Here is a 20,554-nt window from a genome sequence, read left to right as displayed (position 1 = left end):
TTTTTAATATGGAGACAGGATCTCCCTCTGTCACCCAGGCTAGAGTGGTGAAATCACGGCTCATTGCAGCCTTGACCTCCCAGGCTCAATCATTTCTCCTACCTCAGCCTCCTGAGTTGCTGGGACCACAGGCCCATGCCACCATTCCCAGCTGATTTTTGTAATATATATAATTTTTTTTTTTTGAGACGGAGTCTCGCTCTGTCACCCAGACTGGAGTACAGTGGTGAGATCTCGGCTCACTGCAAGCTCCACTCCCGGGTTTACGCCATTCTCCTGCCTCAGCCTCCTGAGTAGCTGGGACTACAGGCACCCACCACTGCGCCCGGCTAATTTTTTGTATTTTTAGTACAGACGGGGTTTCACTGTGTTAGCCAGGATGGTCTCGATCTCCTGACCTCATGATCCGCCCGTCTCGGCCTCCCAAAGTGCTGGGATTACAGGCGTGAGCCACCGCGCCCGGCCAATATATGTAATTTTTTTACAAAATCACTATTGCACAGGCTGGTCTCAAACTCCTGGGCTCTCTTTGTCTCCACCTCCCTAAGTGCCAGGATTGTAGGTATGAGCCACCACACCCGAGCAGGATTATGTTTTCAGTTCCGATTGGGAACGTTTTGAGTGCCATGAGCGTACACCACCGTCCACGCATCAGTGTTTTGCCATCAGGGAAGGACTCCACCATGGAGTCTTGGAACAGATCGGCTTCCTGCCTGGACCGCTAGACCCATCTGGCTTCTCTGTTCCTGCCATACAGGCCCTGGGAACTTGGAGCCTGCTTTCTTCTTTTGCAATTGCTCCCACCCACTTTATCCTTTGGGGTCACTCTTCCTCTAAAGATTCAGTTTCCTTAACTATGTATCCCTTTCCTGCTTACCATATATGCTCCCCAGGTGGAGACAAGAGGACTGCTTGAGCCCAGGAGTTTGAGACCAGCCTGGGCAATATACTGGGACCTTATCTCTACAAAAAGTTTTTTTAAAAAAAGCTGGGCATGGTGGCATATGCCTGTGGTCCTAGTTAGGAGGCTGAGGTAGGAGGATTGATTGGGCCCGGAAGGTGGAGGCTGCAGTGAGCTGTGATTACACTACTGTACTCCAGCCTGGGCAATGGAGCAAGACGCTGGCTCAGAAAGAAAAATATGCTTCCCATGGGCCCACCTTCCTTGTGAAAATTTTATTGTTAATCATTGTAGGACCCCTGGAAACACAAAAGGAACAGCTAGGGGACAGTAGGAGATGAGGGCAGTTGTTGCAGTCCTGCATGGTCCCTGTTCCTTGCTCCTGGCTCTAGTTGAAGGTTATGAGCAGAAGTCCCCTGTGGGCTGACCCTCTTGCACATCCATGTCCAAGGGAGGCCGGTCTAGGGGTTTAGTTTCCACATGGTTTCATGTGCTCCTTATTTCCTATGGGCAGTCTCATCCCTGCCCCCTTATCCTCCGCCTGTCCTGGGAGGCCCCACCCCTGGCCTAGGCCTGGCCTTGGCGCCTCCTGTCCTGTGCTCTCTGCAGCTCTCTGTGCTGTACCCACCTCCTTATCAGTCCCTGGCAAGGGTCATCAGTGCTCAGGTTGGGTCTTCTAGACTGCATGTTCCCAGGGCACCATCTGACCTGGCTTCTGCCTATCGGACTTGGGCTCCACAGGGACCCCTTCCTTGCCTCCTCCTGGCACTGACACAGCCACGTGGTCCCTAGAGCTCTGTGAGGCCCAGCATAAATTTTATTTTGCAATACTATGAGAGAAATACAGTTAGTTCCTCCGGAGTGGGTAGGATGGCAGGGAGGGACCTGAGAATTTGCCCAACCCAAAAGCCTGAGTGTCATTGGCCAGAAGGGCTTGGAACAACCTTCCCCACAGATATAGAAGCATGGGGTTGAGAAGAGTCCTGCATGGGGCAGGGTGCTACCTGGAGGGGAGCTGGGTCTGTGATCCCCAGAGGCCCCATCCACACGGGCACATAAAAACATGACCGTGGTGTTGGCAGCAGCAGAGATGGAAGCATGAGATTCCTGAGGTCCGCGGAGCTGGCCCTTGGCACGGTTACAGCGGCTTCTCACAAGCCAACTTTTAAATGTCTAAAGAGTTTTCATCATAATCTGAGGACTCTCTGATAAGCCCTTTCTTTCCCTGTTTTTCAGTGGCGCCAGTCTCTGCAGTCATTTGGTCTCATTTCACTGGTAGGATGGGTAAAACAAAACCAGATTAAGCGAGGTTGTAAAACAGCAACCACACTAAAGGCGCAGGTGCAGAGGTTCGAAAGTGAGCTCCGGGAATGGTGTGAGCACACTCCCCTCCTTGCCACCCAGGACAGGCCAGGCCGGGCTTGACCACTGGTGCTTGTCTATGTACCCCCAAGTATACATGTGGCCTCCGCCAGCAGAACACCAGCCCTGGGCGCCTGCCTCCCTGCTGCAGAGTGGGCATGCGGTCAGCGCACACTGCACCCAAGAGCCTCAGCTGAGCACTTACGGAGTTGTGTCCACAGGGCCATCCCAGACCCGTGTCTTCTAGAATTCATCAGTGAACAGTTCCTATGCAGACAGCCTAAGGGCCACTCCCACACGTACATCCAACAGCCCGTCCTGGACCAGGTGGTAAGCTGGAAAGGCTGTGCATGTGCGTGGGTAGACGCTGACTCCACACGTCTTCTCTCCCCCCTCGCAGTAAAAGCTGCACCATTGGGATGGTTCTCCGACTGTGGAGCGACACGAAAATCCACCTTGATGGAGATGGGTAAGGAGGTCTTTAAAAGATTCTCTCACTATATGTAGGCTTTGAAACACGAGCTGGTTCGGGCATCCTTGGATGATCTTTAGCATGGAATGACACGTGTGGCGGGAGTGTCACAGCAGGAGAAGTCTTATTGCCCTCGAGTGAGCTCCACGAGGGAGGGTATGTTTTGGACGTCCCGTTAGGGAGTTTAGCTCATGAAGTATCAGTGGGAGCGATTACAGGAGACATGCTGCTAGTGTGAAGTTCAAGATAGCGGTAAACCGATATCCATCCAGCACCTCAATGGGTTAAGTGAACTCTCACCACATGCCCTCCACAGGGCTGGTCCTGAAAGTTCACGGATGAATGTGGTGCAGCAGGAACTCACCAGCTTTGGGGGTACAAGGAGAGACATACAACTGACAGGCACAACAAGGTTTCAGGTGCCACCCTGAGAGCCACAAAGGAGGAATGAGCCAGTTCCACCCAGGCAGGCAGTCAGGGGATGAGGGCCGTCCAGCGTCCGCACGCATTCACTCCCAAGGAGGTGCGTGGGCACGGTGAGGAGTGGGAAGAAACAGAATAGGAAAGTGGCCCGACACGGGGATTCTAAGCAGGTCAGAGTTATGTTGCTTCATAGGATGGGAAGAGAAAAATAAAAATTTGGTTTGTTGTTTAAGCGATGGGGTTATGGGGATATTTTTCCTTTTTAAAATTTATTTTAATATATTTGTATGATTTTTTTTTTTCAATGGAGTCTCACTGTCACCCTAGAGTGCAGTGGTGCGATCTCGGCTCACTGCAATCTCCACCTCTAGGGTTCAAGCTGTTCTTCTGCCTGAGCCTCCCAGGTAGCTGGGATTACAGGCATCTGCCACCACGCCTGGCTAATTTTTGTAGTTTTAGTAAAGACGGGGCTTCACCATGTTGGCCAGGCTGGTCTTGAACTCTTGACCTCAGGTGATCCATCCTCTTCAGCCTCCCAAAGTGCTGGGATTATAGGTGTGAGCCGCCATCCCTGGCCTGTATTAATTTTTTATATTTTATATTAGTATTTTTAGATTAACACATTTATATTAATGTATTAATAGATATTTTTATATATTGATTATTTTCCGTGCAATCCTATGAATATAGTTTCCATGCAATTACAAAAAGGAACGGCTGGGCCTTTGGGGCAGGAGGTGGCAGGGAGGCAGGAACCATGTGGGAACATAGAAGAGACCCTCTTGGAGTTGTTCACCTGGCACCCTTTGCCAGGCTTTCAGGTTTTGGTGGAACTTGCATTGCTGGGTTCAAAACAAGCCCTCCTCACCTGAGAATGTGTCTCTTTCTGCCCTTGCCCATGTCTCTGCCGAAGCAGGTTCCATAAAATCCCTCATCAGGCGGCATGAGATGTGCTTGTTCCCAGTGTGCACGGTGGGCCAGCTCCCTCCTCCCAGAGTGATTTCACTCAATGCGCTGATTTCTCACCACAGATACCTTTCTCTCTGTTTTTTATTCTCAGTGGGTTCAGCGTGAGCACAGCAGGAAGGATGCACATATTTAAGCCTGTGTCTGTCCAGGCCATGTGGTAAGTGTGGTTTTAGGGACAAACTCCCTAGAAATATTTTCGTAGCCTACAGCATGAATAGAAAAACCCCTTCTACCAAGAAGCTCGTTATGTATGTGCATGTTGAAGGGGGCGCAAAATATATGTAACATAAAGTTTATCATTTTCACCATATTTAAAGGCACAATTTTCAGTGGCATTAAGTATATTCACAATGTTTGGGGGGTTGAGTTTCTTGTTTTTTTTTTTTGAGACAGGGTCTTGCTCTGTCTTCCAGGCTGGGGTGCAGTGGTGTGATCATGGTTCACTGCAGCCTTGACCTCCCAGGCTCAGGTGATCCTCCCGCCTCAGCCTCCCAAGTAGCTGGGACTACAGTCATGCACCACCACACCCAGCTAACTTTTGTGTGTTTTTTTTAAGAGATGGGGTCTCGCTATGTTGCCCAGGCTTGTCTCAAACTCCTGGCCTCAAACAGTCCTCCCACCTCAGCCTCTCAAAGTGCTGGGATTCCAGGCGTGAGCCACCGTGCCTGACCTCAGCCTATATTTTTGTAAAAAGAAGCAAAATGGGCTGGGCACGGTGGCTTATGACTGTAATCCCAGCACTTTGGAAGGCCACGGTGGGCGGATCACCTGAGGTCAGGAGTTTGAGACCAGCCTGGCCAACATGGCAAAACCCTGTCACTACTAAAAATACAAAAAATAGCCAGGTGTGATGGTGCACACCTGTAGTCCCAGCTACTCAGGAGGCTGAGGCAGGAGAATTACTTGAACCTAGGACATGGAGGTTGCCGTGAGCCGAGATCACGCCCCTGCACTCCAGCCTGGGCGACGGAGTCAGACTCTGTCTCAAAAAAAAAAAGAAGAAGAAGTAGTAAAAGAGGGTGACTAAATAAAACATAGATTCTTAATATTGTTTCCCAGTCTGCCTCCCCAAACCTTTTCAGTTAGTTTTTGTATTAAAATGACTTTCTAGAACTTGTTTCCTTAAGAAATGTAAGCATCTAAGCTATTAGAACGTTGATGGAGGGATGGGTGGAAATGTAATTATTTAGAATGCAGGCAGATGTCTCTGTTGCATATTAAAGACTTTTTCTTCCAGCTGCTAAGCTTAATTGTGGGTCTTATGTTCAATATGGGTCATATGAACATCTGTTCAGGGTTACCACAGCTTCAGGAGCAGTTCTTAATTCTCTGGAGTTAATTGATGGGTTGTGAAGTAACCCGTGAACCACCTGATTGGAAGAGTTATGAAGCAGTTTGTTGTTGTTTGTTTCTGCCCCTCTTTGGAAATGATGTGGGGTGTTCTGGCCACTCTTAGATTCAATCAATGAGTATGTCCCAGGGACTAGCTCTGTGCCCTGGTGGGCTGAATGTTTCAGGCTGTGTGCATTCCCCAGCGCCCGTACGTGTAAGTGCGACTCCAAGAGTGAGCCCTTTACAAACTGCCCTTCTCAGCCGGGCATGGTGGCTCACGCCTGTAATCCCAGCGCTTTGGGAGGCCGAGACGGGTGGATCACTTAAGGCTGGGAGTTCGAGACCAGCCTGGCCAACATTGTGAGACCCCATCTCTCCTAAAAATACAAAAATTAGCCGGGCGTGGTGGTGGGCGCCTGTGGTCCCAGCTACTCGAGAGGCTGAGGCAGGAGAATTGCTTGAACCTGGGAGGCGGAGATTGCAGTGAGCTGAGAACACGCCACTGCACTCTAGACTGGGTGACAGAGCGAGACTCTGTCTCAAAAAGAAATAGTCAATCAACCAATCAATCATTGCCCTTCCCTTCCCGTATTTGAACCCCTTTGTCAGAGGAGAAAACCCCACATCTCTTGTGCCTTCCCAGGCCTGACCCTGTCTTCTCCTCGCCCCAGGTCTGCCCTGCAGGTGCTTCACAAGGCCTGTGAAGTGGCCCGGAGGCACAACTACTTCCCCGGGGGCGTAGCTCTCATCTGGGCCACCTACTATGAGAGCTGCATCAGCTCCGAGCAGAGCTGCATCAACGAGTGGAACGCCATGCAGGACCTGGAGTCCACGCGGCCCGACTCCCCCGCCCTGTTTGTGGACAAGTAAGTGCAGCGCCTTTGGTGTGAGCGCACCTGAGCCCACAGGCACCTGCCTCTCCCCCACCTGCCCTGTGCCCGACCCTGAACCTACACTGGGTCACACCTCCCGTGGAGTCCCCTGAGTGAGAGCGCCAGCTTTCTCAGAACCAGCGTTTAAAGCGGGGGTCTATGACACAGGCCCCTGTCCTGTGCAAAAAAAAAAAAAATTGATGAATTTGGTGAATGCATTTCTGGGGATGGGGTCCATAACTCCCATCGGACTCTCAAAGGAATGTGTGGCCCTTTGTGTTCCCAACTCCTTGCAGAACTCTGTGGTCTGGCCTTTTCTCTTCAGATTACCAAACTTAATAATTCCCGGAGCCTCCTGCTCTGCTCTGAGGAAAATTAGGAATGTGTCCTCTGCTTCCTTGGATCCAAAAACACAACTGCTGAGGGCAGCCTGCCCTAACAGCAGCCATGGTGAACCACATGACCTGTGTCCTGTGACCTATGACAGCACTGACGTGGAGGGGCCATACTGCCTGAAGTCTAGTTAGGGAGAATGCTGGTCGCCCCTCCCCTCAGGGTCAGGACCCTGCTCCCACAGTGTGGTGTTCCTCCAGGACACTGTATTTTGGGAGTACTATGGATAAACCGCAGCGTGTTCAGAGGGCAGAGACCTGAAGGATGGGAAGCCACATTAGAAGAGGGCCTTGAAATCATGGAGGAAGGGTAGTTGCCTTTGAATATTGGAAGATTCCTTATGGGGAAGAGGGATTATCCTGGTCTATGTATCCCCTAGAGTTAAAAACAGAGCAGGGAAATGCCCAGGTTTTGATTCCGAGGAAGAAGGGGATAGTGGAAGCTGCTGCAGCTGGACCGGGCTGCCTCGAGACAGTGAGGTCCTCTGGCCCGATGTGTTTGAGCAGAGACTCAAGGGCCCAGGGGCCTAGGGATATTGCGCTGGGCATCCCGGCATCTTGCCCTAAGAGCGTCTGAGCAAGGAGTGAGTTTCCGCACTGTCCTCTTCCCCCCTTGACCTGCTCCCGGTTCTGCTGACTCCCGTGGGAATTCTAGAGCTGCAGCGGGTTTTCTGTGCACCTCTCCCTAGTGCCTGAGAACGTGCACACCACGAAGTGTGCTCTCCTTGCCAAGCCGCGTTCTGTGTAGACCCAGGAGCATCTGGCATTCCTGTAACCTCTGACCTCAAGCTTTCTACAACTCCTTGCTCTCCTAAACGTCGTTTCTTTCCAGGCCCACTGAAGGGGAAAGGACCGAGCGCCTCATCAAAGCCAAGCTCCGAAGCATCATGATGAGCCAGGATCTAGAAAATGTGACTTCCAAAGAGGTAAGACAACTCCTCCCTTCATTGCAGGTCAGAGGTCACGCAGCCTTCATGTGTCCTGCTCCCAAAAGTGCAGCAAAAGCAGGCCCAACACCTGGTTGTCTTTACCTGTCCCCGTATTAGCCCCTGGAGGCTTTTTTTCTGCCTTGTTCTACAGTCGCAGCAGGCCTTGGAGTCAGACTCCAGTTTGATTGCAGATCTGCCGCTTATCAGCTATGAGACATCGAGCAAATTTCTTGACCCTTGTGAGCCTCACCCATATGAGTTTTAGGGAGAATTCCCTGAGATCCCCAGACTGCACCGAGAAACATTGACCTGTTTTAATAACACCTCCTTGTTCTCTCTTCCGCTCCCTATTACCTGGGGTTTTATGGAAGAGATAGCAGACTTACTTTTCCACAGGATGACAGCTGACCTGCAAGTATCAAATTCTGGAATAATTTCTCTCTCCCTTTTTACCTTTTCATGTTTTTTCCTGGATTACTTTTTTTTTTCCACTGCTTTTTATTCAAAGCATGCAATGAATTATAATAAGAGATTAAACTAGGTGGATCTAAGAGGTTAAAATTGACATTTTGAAAGTTAATATATAATCTCTTTTTTTCTTTCTTTTTTTTTTTTAAGAGACTTGGTCTTCCTATATTGACCAGGCTGGTCTTGAACTTCTGGCCTCCAAGCGGTCCTCCCACCAAGGCCTCCCAAAGTGCTGGGATTACAGGCGTGAGCCACTCCATCCAGCCCTGTCTTTTAATTAATGAATACATTTTAAAAAAATCATATTGTGATATCTTTCCAAGAAAGATAGAACTGATTTTAGATTATTTGATGTATTTGACATTTAATTATAAAAGTAAAAGCGCTTTAAACTTGGTAGAAGAGATCTCATGGAAATCAAATTCCTTATTTGAAATAATAGGTTAAGTTTACTTCTAAGCTGAGTAACCTGCATTCCTGCCACCCACGCATGTATGTTGCGTGTGTCTAAATGTATTACCCTGAAAGAGAAAAAAACTACCATTTTTGGAAATAGCCACAGTTTGTATTGTAACTTTAATTCTTTTGAGGCGGACAATTGTTTTCTCTAACAAATCACTTTTCCTAATATTTTCTACTCCACAGATCCGTAATGAATTAGAGAAACAGATGAATTGTAACTTGAAGGAATTCAAGGAATTCATAGACAACGAGATGCTACTTATCTTGGGACAAATGGACAAGCCCTCCCTTATCTTCGATCATCTTTATCTCGTAAGAGGCATGGCCCTGGCAGTATCTGGTGTAGGGGACATAAATCAGACCCTGGTTGTTTGGAGTTTGCAGCAAGTCCAGGAGAAAAACTAGGCAAAAAACTTAAGTTGCCGGAGCCTCCATCCTGGCTGGCAGGAGCGCCCCTCTTTGGCGCCTTCTCCGGCCTGCAGCCTGCTGATGTGCTTTTGAGCCAGCTGTCTGAGGCGTGGCTCCTGGCTGAGCTGCAGGGAGTCGTTTGGGGGCTATTTGGCCTAGTCAGCTGGCATGTATTTCAGACTCCCTCAAACCCTTTGTCTTCTTCAGTCACTGACACATAGGCCCCATCCAGTTCCTTCCAAGTGGTTTGTGGGCTAAAAAAACCCCAGTTACTAAAGGAAGCATCCTCACCAAACCCCAGAATTATGCCTAGGCATCCTGAGACATGAGACATGAGAAACAACAGGGAGGAGAGATCACAGGGCTGACACGGAGCGCCCGCCGAGCTCGTCCAGACAACTTTTCCATGCGCGGCTCCAGGGCCGCTGGAAGCCTTCACCCTGGTCCTATAGCTCTGGGTGGGTTGTACTGATTTCTGTGCACCTCCATGGCTAGCTCAGATTATCTTAATGCTGTAAATCTCCATAGAAGGCAACTGGCAGGTTTTCAAAGTCAGAGAGGCTATAGAGGAAGGCACGTTACTAAAATTAGAGAGGCCTAGCGGTGTAATGAAAATCAAGGCCCACCAAGGCCCGGGTTCCCACTCCTCAGCCTCAACAGCTATATGGCTTGGAAGAAGTCACTTTCCCTCTTTTTTTCTTCATCCTATACCCCAAGGGATGACTATGAGGATTAAATAAAATACAAACTGGTCACAGAGGCTTATACCTGTAGTCCCAGCTACTCAGGAGGCTGAGGCGGGAGGATAGCTTTAGCCTAGGAGTTCAAAGCCAGCCTGAGCAACATAGTGAGACCTTGTCTCTAAAAAATATATATTTTTTTAATAAAATAAAACAAAAAATACATATTTAAGCACCAAGTGCAGTTTCTGTAGGTGCTAATAAATGGTAACCATTGTTAGAGGAGAAAGCGCTTCCTGGGAAAGCTAAGGAAGTAAATTTAGTGCTAGTAAATTTTAGTAAATTTTGTTTTCTGTAGGAAGTAAGAGTTATGTGTATGTCATGATATCTATGTAGATATATAGATATGTGTATTTTTAATATATTTCCGTGTACAAATCTATATAGATTTCATAGTTATTGATTAAAATGTATGTTACATGTGTGGATTTGAAAGCTGTGGGCAGTCGTGGGCACTGATCTCCCTGGAAGTCTGTTGATTTCCCTGGTCAGAAGGGAACAGAAGGCACCTTCGTCCTGTCTTTGTCCACTAGGTGGCAGTCACAGCAAGAGGACGCTCACAGCTTCAGCGGCCCTCGCGTTATTTTTTTGGTGTGGTTCGGTGCTTTATGTCACTTTTTCCATGAGAGATACTAAAGGAATTTTTATGTTTGGGCCTCACCCTCAAATATGAAAATTCAGCTAATGTCGCACATTGCCCGCTTGCTCAGGGCCCTGCCACCCCCGGTCCTGAGGGGTCTGCCCTCTTGGGAACTTGGGAAAGGAAGTTTCAAGGAAGACAAAGGTGGATTCTTTTGCTCTTTACGACACTATGTTGTTTGCATTTCCTAAGAGGAAAGTGATAATTTTTTCTTTTGTTTTTTTCCACCGTTCCATGTCCTTTGAATGCTTGGGAATGGAAGGTTTTTCAATGATACCAATGATGAAAAGTACAAAAATTTAGTACTTTTAAAAGTACTAAATTAGAACATGTTGCAGAAAGTCTGCAAATAGAAATAAATCTAAAGAAGAAAAAAGCATTCCCAATCTCACAAATCTAGAGGTAGTCCCTGTTAACATTCTGGCGTATTTATTTTCCCATCTTCTGTTTTTTGGGGGGTTTTTTAAATGCCTATGTAGCTTCTTTAAAAAGAAACAGAGAAGGAAAGAATCATACTGTTTATGTTTATATAGTCCCGTATCCTCCTCTCTTTTTAAATTTTTTTTCCTTACATGGTATTTGCCTGTGTCATTAAATATTCTGCAAAATTTATTTGTTTTAAAGACTCCATCATGAAGATCCAGCCTCATTTATTTTACTCATTTTTTCCCATTGGATGTTTGGGTGGTTTCCACTGGTTTATTACAAATAATTATAAATATCCTCCTACCTAAATCACTGTGTGAGTTCTGATTCTTTCCTCAGGATAGCTTTTTGTAAGTGGAATTATTGGGTCAGAGGGTGGGAACTTTTTCAGTATTGCCAAAATACTTCCCAGAAGGTAGAACGGTTCCTGCTTTAATTAGTGGCTTGTGGACATGCCCTTCCCTGGGTGGGAGGTCGCAGGTCATCGCCTTTGCTTACAGGACCCCACTGGACTCTTAGGAAAGGAAGTTGGGAGATGGAGGGCAGGTTTTCTTGGACTTGGTGTTTCCCTGAGGCCAAGGGGCCAGTGAGGACCGGGACCCTTCCCTCCCTCCGTCCCTCCCTCCCTTCCTCCCATGCTGTGAGTACTCACTCAGAAACCTCCTTGAATATCAGCCGCTGGTTCTCTCTGTTCTCTGAGGCCAAGGGGCCATGAAATAAGACCTCACTGCCAGAGCTAGGGCATACCGTGCATCCCCTGAGCAGCTCTGAGGCTGACATGTGACACTCACAGGAGTTTGTGTGATCTGTCTCCCAGGGCTCTGAATGGAATGCATCCAATCTGGAGGAACTGCAGGGCTCAGGGTGAGTCTCCTCCCCTTGTCTTTCCCTGTCCTTCCAGGCAGCTTAGAAACCCTCCACTCTGCCATGGAGGGGGAGACCTTGGGGCTACCTGCCTGTAACTGCCTGCACCCTGGTCTCTGAAGTGGCTGCCAGGGGTTGATGTGCATAGCTAAACAGATGTGCTTCCAAACGCCACGCCCTGAATAATTCATGGAGTTTAGATTGTGCTGAAGTCTCTCGTGATTGTGTGGGTTGAGGAAAACTTAAAATTACACTCTTAATTGCTGTAGGACTGCCTGGATATTGATTAGGCCTCCCCCCTGGCCTCCCTGGCCTCCCCCCTGGCCTCCCTGCCCCGCACAGTTGCTGTAAACCCTAGTGTGGATGCAGAGGTCTGCTGGCTGTTTCGTTAGTCAGCAGCTCTGATCCCTGGGCCTCTCTGGGCTCTATCTGAGCTTATGCTTTGGGGCCTGGTGGGAATCTTGCAACTTCACGCTCAGTGTTGGCCAGAGCATATTCCTGTCGTAGTCTGACAAACAGCAGGGAGGAAAAATGTTTCAATCTAGACCTTCAAGAACAGATGTCTGGACTTTTTTTTTTTTTTTTAACACAGTCACAAAATCACCGTTCTGTGGGCCTGACATAATGACATTCTAGAATTACCACATTTAAAAATCAAGACTAAACAAACCTTAAAATACATCTTTAGAACTACCGGTTAAGATGCATTCTTTGAACAGAAAGTACTCTTAAAACGTAAGGCCATACCGTTCTGTGCTTTCGTCTTGCTGGGAATAAATTAATGATTTTCGTAGGTATTTTTTTAAGCGTGTCTAAATATTATGAAACCTATTTGAGATGTTTTCTAACTCCTGACATTATTTTCTTCCAGAAGTAAAAGTATTGATTAAGTTTAGATAACTACAGAACCTGGGTTAGCAGACCCTGTCAAATACTTAATTATCTGTCTTGCCTTTTTTCAAAAAAAGATTTAAGGCAGTTCTCAAGGATATAGATAATGGATGGATATAGTCTGCTTTTTAGCTCTTTAAGAGTGAAGACACTGGAATTTTTTTAAAGCCTCTATATATTCATAATAGTTATGAATAGTTATAAATTTAAGTAATACATATATTCAATTTTCCAGAATGCTTTAAACTGAGTTTTCTTTTTATAAGGTCTTTAAAATAATTTGGTTTCTTAGTATAAATACAACAACATTCTCACCATCGAGAGGGCATTTAGAAAATACAAAAAAACATAGCTATTAAGGAAAAGCCAAAGTCCCACCACGAACATATGACCCTTGGTTAATGCGTGTTTCCTTTTCTTTTCTCTGCCAGTTTTTTATTACCCTGCTTTTCGTTGCTTCTCATTCTGATTCTCCAAATATGTTTCTTATTTTTTTCTCATTGCAGGGTTGATTACATTTTAAATGTTACCAGAGAAATAGATAATTTTTTTCCTGGCTTATTTGCATATCATAACATCCGAGTCTACGACGAAGAGACCACAGACCTCCTTGCCCACTGGAACGAAGCGTATCATTTTATAAACAAAGCGAAGTAAGTGGGCAGAGAGGCGGGGCTGAGGATGAAACGGACCTGCAGAAGCTGGGAGAGTGGGAACAAACGGGACTGCAGACGCAGGGGTTGGCCGGTGGGAGGGGGGAACTAACAGGACTCCAGACACAGGAGTCTGGTGGGAGGGGACTTGATGTGGGATGGACCTATGCTTTTAGTCGCAGGACGCCAGGCACCGAAGGAGAAAGGTGGTTGCTCCTCTCCAGGTAGAGTCCCTATTGAGCTTAGGCTCTCCCACCTGCCTTTGATTGTGACACTTGACCCCCGTTGTCATCATCAGCTCTGATTCCAGGCAAGCCCCAGATACCAAGTGGACACTCAGGGACCCCGCCCCTAGGAAGTCACTGAGCCAAAGGAGGGCTAGAGGACAACATGCACGGATGCAGCTTAGAGCTTCTTTGGGACCATCTCCCTAAGAATACGGCCCATCTTCCCTCTCTGAGTTACTGTCGCATGGAACAGGACAGCACGTCGGGGGCCATGGCCAGCCCCACTGCCCCGAGCCCGTCACTGGTTTCACCTATCTCTGGTGCTCATTTTATTCCCCTGCAAAACAGCTCTGTCTTACTGAAGTCAAGAACAGAAAAAGAGAACCCTTTGAGATGCTGTCCAGACAATCACCCTCTTCTGCTTTGTCTCCCTCTGGGTCAAAGCCACATGATGTGTCCTTAACCAAATCTTAGTTCCCTTGTATTCCCAGGAGACAAACTCAAGACTCCCTTGATGGAGACTTCAGACCAGCAGTTAGGAGGAAAAAACCCACTGAGATCTGCAGGAGAATTTCAAGCTTGGGGTATAGGAAACCAGAGCCGGCTCCCACCTGCTGGGTCTGCCTTCTGTACAAATAAAGTTGCGCAGGTGCTGCCCTTACCGGCCTGGCGCTCCCTCACATTCTTGAGCAAGTGATACTTAAAGAAACACTGTCCCCTGGGCCATATCTGGTAAATCAGCCAGGCCTGGGCCACCACTGCCTCCTTACAAATAACGGGCCAGCCCCATCTCCCACTCCTGGCTTTTCTCTGCGGCTGCCCTCACTCCTGCTCCCTGGCCCTCCTCTCTGAAGAGCATCTCGCTCTCCCCAGGGCCTTGCAGCTTTCAGTTCGCTGACCCCATTTTTCTGCAGTAATTCATTCACTGTCTCCATCTGCTGTAGCAGCTGAGGAGCTCTTGCAAAAATCCTGTTAGCTGCCCACTCTCATCCCAGGGTCCCCTTGCCCATCCCAGCCATGTGAGAAGATTCTCACTTGGTCCTTGAAGGCAGCCAAATGTTGAAGCTCTCCCTGCAAACAAAACATGGCCAGGCCAGAACAGATTTCTTTTGATATCCCATTGTGTGCTAATTGATTCTGCAGTGGTGGTATTTCCTTTAGAGGGTGTGTGGACAACTGCTCCATAAACATTAAGATGGAGGAGGATTTCAGCGGTAGATAACTACAGGGTTTTAAAAAATGATTCAGGTAAAACCTGAGAAAATGAAGTTGTTAGAGCTTTTTAACTCCTTCCCCACTGCTTCTCCCCCATCCCTCCTCCCTAACTGCTTCCACCCCTGCAGGAGGAACCATTCCAAGTGCCTGGTGCATTGCAAAATGGGCGTGAGTCGCTCGGCTTCCACAGTCATAGCCTATGCAATGAAGGAATTCGGCTGGCCTCTGGAAAAAGCGTATAACTACGTGAAGCAGAAGCGCAGCATCACGCGTCCCAACGCAGGCTTTATGAGGCAGCTGTCTGAGTATGAAGGCATTTTGGACGCAAGGTAGGTGCCTGCCTGGAGAGAAGCGTTGGCAGGCGGAGCTGGAGCGGCTGGGTGGCCAAGCCAGCCGGCCTCTGTCGGCAGTAGAGCGTGCTCCCATTCGGCCCGGCAGCCACTTCCGCAGCCAAAATCCTGCCTCTCAGGGGGAGCCAGTTTGAGAAAAACAACTATTGTTTGGGCTTTGATGAGTGGTTTCCAGGAGGGATCTGTTTTGATTTTCTTGGCACACACATAAAGCTGGTTTTGCTGCCGGAGGGAACGGTGCCTAGGTTCTAAGCCAAGGCCTGGCCTCGTGTGTGTGGCGTAGGCACGTGCGCATCCCGCGTCCTGGGCATCTGCTTTGTGCCAAGCCCTGTGCACCGGCTTTGCTACAGGAAAAGCCAAGGACTTGGAGAGGCACAGCAGCCAGGTTCTACCACTGATGAGCAGGGCAAGTCAGGGCAAGCTCATCAGTCTTCCCGAGCCTCAGTTCCCTCTTCTGAGTTAAGAATTAATGCCCACCTTAGCCAGGCCTGGTGACAGGCACTTGTAGCCCGAGCAGCTCAGGAAACTGAGATGGGAGGATTGCTTGAGCCCAAGAGCTCGAGGCTGCAGTGAACTGTGATCGTGCTACTGCACTCCAGCCTGCATGACAGAGCGAGACCCCATCTCTTAAACAAAAATGCTTCTTAAAACACACTGAGTCAGGGGTGGTGCCTCACGCCTGTAATCCCAGCACTTCGGGAGGCCAAGGCAGGTGGATCGCCTGAGCTCAGGAGTTCAAGACCAGCCTTGCTGATGCAGTATATTTTCTTGACCCCTTTGTGGGACTTCTGACAGGGGTGCCTCATTTACTCAGCCCGCCCCACTCAACCCCTCATGGGAGGGAGCGTACAAGCGAACTAGTGCAAGAACTGGAGTGAGTGAGTGGAGGAACTAGCCTCTTTGGCACTGGCAAGAGTGAACTCTGTGCAGCCCCACGGCAGCGTCCAGGTGCGGGTACCTGTGACCCCAAGGTCTCCGAGAGTGTGTTATAATATCCTTTCGCTCCGCCGTCCGCAGATAGCAGTGTGTTACCAGCTCAGTGGGCCCTTTGCTTCATCGTGTGAGGCAGCTGCCTTCTGCCAGCAAGGGCAAAGGGCCAGTGTGACAGCAGTTTTGGGTACTCACACCTGGTGTGTCCTGAATTCTTGTCTGGTGCCCAAGAGGAATGAGGTCACATGGGCGAATTGAAGAATGGTGAATGTGGAGAATTGCATTGAGTGATGAAAGCGGCCCTCAGCAGAGGGGAGCCGGAAAGGGGATGGGAAGGGAAGGTTGCTCTCCCCTGAGGTCAAGCCACCTCTCTGCCTCATCCAGCCTCCATCTTCTGAAATCAAGCTGCCTCTCTCCGGCGTCCAGGCACTTCTTCCTGATGTCCAGCTGCTGCTTCTCTCTGCCGGTTCAGTCTGGTGTCTTTATAGGCACAGGATGGGGGCAGAGTGGGCTATAGGTAGTTTTGGAAAAGGCAACATTCAATTGGTAAAAAGACATTATTCAGAAGGAGCCCGTCGGGAAAGAGCAGGCACACTGGGATGAGTGTTCTTACTCTGGGACACAGGTTTCAGGCTTTTCGGCTTGAAGGTGGGGTTTTGCCAGGGACCCGCCCCTGTCTGCCTAGAATTTCTCTGCCTCCTATTGCTGTCATTGGCAACATGCTGAGTCCCTGTCTCTACCAAAAGTACAAAAAAAATAGCCAGGTATGGTGGCGTGCACCAGTGGTCCTAGCTGCTTGGGATGCTGAGGTAAGAGGATTGCTTGAGCCCCGGGGGCAGAGATTGCAGTGAGCTGAGATTGTGCTGTTGCACTCTAGCCTGGGTGACAGAACCAGACCCTGTCTGAAAAAGAAAACAAAACAAAAAAACAATGAATGCTCACCTTAATGTGGATGTTAATGGTACAGGTGCTGTGGAAAACAGTATGATGGTTCTTCAGAAAATTAGGGGCCAGGCACAGTGGCTCACACCTGTAATCCCAGCACTTTGGGAGGCCCAGGCAGGTGGATCACCTGAGTTTGGGAGTTCAAGACCAGCCTGACCAACAGGGAGAAACCCCATCTGTTCTAAAAATACAAAATTAACTGGGTATGGTGGCGCGCACCTTTAATCCCAGCTACTCAGGAGGCTGAGGCAGGAGAATCGCTTTGAACCCGGGAGGCAGAGGTTGCAGTGAGCCCTGTACCCGTTGCACTCCAGCCTGGGCAACAAGAGTGAAACTTTGTCTAAGGAAAAAAAAAAAAAGAAAGGAATAGAATTATTATATCATCCAGCAATTTCACTTGTGGAAATATATCCAAAACAATTGAAAGCAGAGTCTCGGAGATATTTGTACATTAGTGCTTATAGCAACATTATCTACAATAGCCAAAAAGTGGAAGCAGTCCAAGTGTTCATTGATGGATGATGAACAAACAAAATGTGACATATTCATACAGTGGGGCATTACACAGCCTTAAGAAGGAAGGAAAGTCTGACAGGCTACAACAGGCATGAGCCTTCATGACATTGTGCTAAGTGAAATAAGCCAATCACAAAAAGAGAACTACTGTATGTTTCCATGCATATGAGCTACTTAGTCAAAGTCATAGAGACAGAGGGTAGAATGGTGGTTGCCAGGGACTGGAAGAAGAAGAGAATGAGGAGTTATTACTCGTTGGGTACTGAATTTCAGCTTTGCCAGAGACAGAGTGTTCTGGAGACTGTAGTCTAGAGGCTGCCTGGATGGTGGTGATGGTTGCACAACATTATGAATGTATTTAATGTACATTTAAAAGTGGTCAAGATGAGGCTGGGTGCGGTGGGTCATGCCTGTACTCCCAGCACTTTGAGAGGCTGAGGCGGGTGGATCACTTGAGGTCAGGAATTCAAGACCAGTCTGGCCAACAAGGTTAAACCCCATCTCTACTAAAAATACAAAAATTAGCTGGGTGTGGTGGCATGCACCTGTAATCCCAGCTACTTGGAAGGCTGAGGCGGGAGAATGGCTTGAACCTGGGAGGCCAGGAGTTCAAGACCCCAGTGAGCCGTGATCGCATCAGTGCACTCCAGCCTGAGCAACAGAGTGAGACCTTTTCTCAAAAATAAATACATAAATAAAAATTTTAAAAATATATCAATAAAAAGTGGTCAGGATGGCAAATTTTATTTTTTTTGAGGCAGGGTCTCACTCGGTCACCCAGGCTGGAGTGCAGGGTGTGATCATGACACCTCAACATCCCAGGTTCAAATGATTCTCCCACCTCAGCCCCCCAAGCGGCTGGGACTACAGGTGCGCACAATAGCCAGCTAGTTTTTTTGCATATTTTCTGTAGAGAAGAGGTTTTACTATGTTGCCCAGGCTGATCTCAAACTCCTGGGCTCAATCAATCCTTCCACCTTGGCCTTTCAAAGTGCCGGGCCACCACACCTGGCCCACATTTTATGTTATATGTATTTTAGCTGTAAAAAAAAAATTTGAGGGTCAGGCGCTGTAATCCCAGCACTATGGGAGGCCAGTGCGGGCGAATCACCTGAGGTCAGGAGTTTGAGACCAGCCTGGCCAACATAGTGAAACCCCATCTCTTCTAAAAATACAAAAAAAAATTAGCCAGGTGTGATGGCGCGTGCCTGTAATCTCAGCTACTCAGGAGGCTGAGGCACGAGGATCGCTCGAACCCGGGAGGCAGAGGTTCCGAGATTGTACCACTGCACCCTAGCCTGGGTGACAGAGTGAGACTTCACCTCAAAAATTGTTTTTAAAGAATACCCGCCCAATAGGGCTGCTGTGAGGTGTGCATGAGCCCTGTCAATCAAGCAAAATGACCAAGGCAAGTCTCAATCATTTCAGGAGGTTTATTTGCCATTGTTAAGGATGAGCACTCAGGAGACAGGTCTGTGCCTTTCTCCGAAGATAATTTTGAGGGCTTCAAATTTTAAGGGGAAAGGGTGGGATACTGAGAAATACACAATTTTCATGCGAGGCGGGGTAGGGGGAAGAGAGTCCTGCATGCCTTCGTCTGGCTCTGTGAATCTGCGTTTTTGCCTAACGTGGACAATAGGGCAGGGGAAACAATCAGATACGCATTTGTGTCAGGTGGGTAGAGGGATGACTTTGAGTCCTGTCCTCTGCCTTCCTTCCCATCCACCCTCCCACCTGTGAAGACAGTGGTCAATTTACATTGCCATGGTGAATTTTAACAGAAAAGCTTTAGGGTAAAGATCTTGGGGACTGCAAGGAACTTCCTTGTGGGCAAGATATGAGGGAGGTGTGTAGCTTTTCATCTTCGTAGCCATCTTATTTAGGAACCAAAATGGGAGGCAGATTTGTGTGACCCACTTCCCAGCTTGACTTTTCCCTTTGGCTTAGTGAGTTTGGGGTCCCAAGATTTATTTTCCTTTTGCAGTGCTAAACAAGTTTACCTTTACAGATACTTGCAGATCTGGCTTGTAGTAAATAATAAATGTAGCTTATTTTAAAGTCTCTGAACTCCCACCCTAAAAAGTTCTGTACAGGTTATCCCCCTTTTACGAGGATCAGGGCAGGGATAATGAGCTGACGCTGAGAGGTTGACCTGTCCCCCATCACACAGCCAGTGGGCAGCAGGAGGGAGAGGTACACCATGGCCCCTCACTCGGCCTGAGTCGGGGTGCTATGTGCAAAAAGCACTGCGGTTCTGTTGCCCACACGGGGTGGTGGGGAGGTCCTCGCTTTGATTCCAGTACCCCAGGCTCTAAGGTCAGAAGCCCAGAGCCTGGGCGTCACTTTCTCCCGATTCCCTTTCTAGTCAGTCTGTATGAGAAGCAGACCTCCCTGGGTGATATCAGGCCGGTGTTGGAAGGAAGCGAAGTCCACCAGCTTCTTGGCCAAGTTTGGGAATGCAGGAGTGCCCTGGCAGGGTTAAACAGGGTCCAGAGAACAGCGCCGGCCAACTGTGGACTCCTTCACTGTCAGAAGGGCTGGACAGATCCCCAGGCAAGGCCCGGAGGAGGAGGAGGAAGAGCGAGCATCTCACTGTCCTCTCCCCGAGCCTGCCAGGCACTCAGTGCCCTTTGCAGCCTAAGCCGGGCACTCCAGGCTGCGTTCACAGCAGCTTGGCGGTGTCCTTGAATAGCTGCTGGCTGGAATGTGCACACTGAGCAGAGAGGGTGAATGGCGCTCTCACAGTGTGCTCTTACATTTACCGCTCTCTTTTTAACCCTTGCAAGCCTGTATTGGTATTACTTTAAGGTCCTTAAGGGTGACTTAGTTACCTTATTTCACCGTAAACTTCTTTTTTTATGCCTTACATTTTTATTATAGGGCTTGGTGCAGTGGCTTACAGCTGTAATCCCAACACTTTGAGAGGCTGAGGGAGGATCGCTTGAGACCAGGAGTACAAGACCAGCCTGGGTAACACAGCAAGACCCTGTCTCTACAAAAAAAAAAAAAAAAAAAAAAACTTTTTTAATTAGCCAGGCATAGTGTCACATGCCTGTAGCCCCAGCTACTTGGGAGGGTGAAGCGGGAGGATCACTTGAGCCCAGGAGTTTGAGGCTGCAGTGAGCCCTAATCACACCACTGCACTCCTGCCTGGGCCACAGAGTGAG

General features: G+C 48.6%; 1 protein-coding gene across 4 annotated transcripts in view; it reads left to right on the top strand.

Moving 5' to 3' along the window:
- Window positions 1-20,554, top strand: part of SSH1 (slingshot protein phosphatase 1) — a 75,291-nt gene that overhangs the window by 43,540 nt on the left and 11,197 nt on the right. For all 4 annotated transcript variants that reach the window (XM_023198788.2, XM_023198714.2, XM_023198658.2 and 1 more), the window contains 8 exons: window positions 2,664-2,732; window positions 4,219-4,284; window positions 6,131-6,325; window positions 7,556-7,649; window positions 8,766-8,894; window positions 11,614-11,660; window positions 13,058-13,204; window positions 14,775-14,975. In XM_023198788.2, coding sequence (XP_023054556.1) covers window positions 2,664-2,732; window positions 4,219-4,284; window positions 6,131-6,325; window positions 7,556-7,649; window positions 8,766-8,894; window positions 11,614-11,660; window positions 13,058-13,204; window positions 14,775-14,975 — 948 coding nt within the window. The remainder of the gene's footprint in view (window positions 1-2,663; window positions 2,733-4,218; window positions 4,285-6,130; window positions 6,326-7,555; window positions 7,650-8,765; window positions 8,895-11,613; window positions 11,661-13,057; window positions 13,205-14,774; window positions 14,976-20,554) is intronic.

Source organism: Piliocolobus tephrosceles, chromosome 10 (assembly GCF_002776525.5).
Source record: "Piliocolobus tephrosceles isolate RC106 chromosome 10, ASM277652v3, whole genome shotgun sequence".
NCBI classification, from domain to species: Eukaryota; Metazoa; Chordata; class Mammalia; order Primates; family Cercopithecidae; genus Piliocolobus; species Piliocolobus tephrosceles.
The sequence above is the reverse complement of the archived record's forward strand: the minus strand, read 5'-3'. Positions and strand labels throughout refer to the sequence as shown.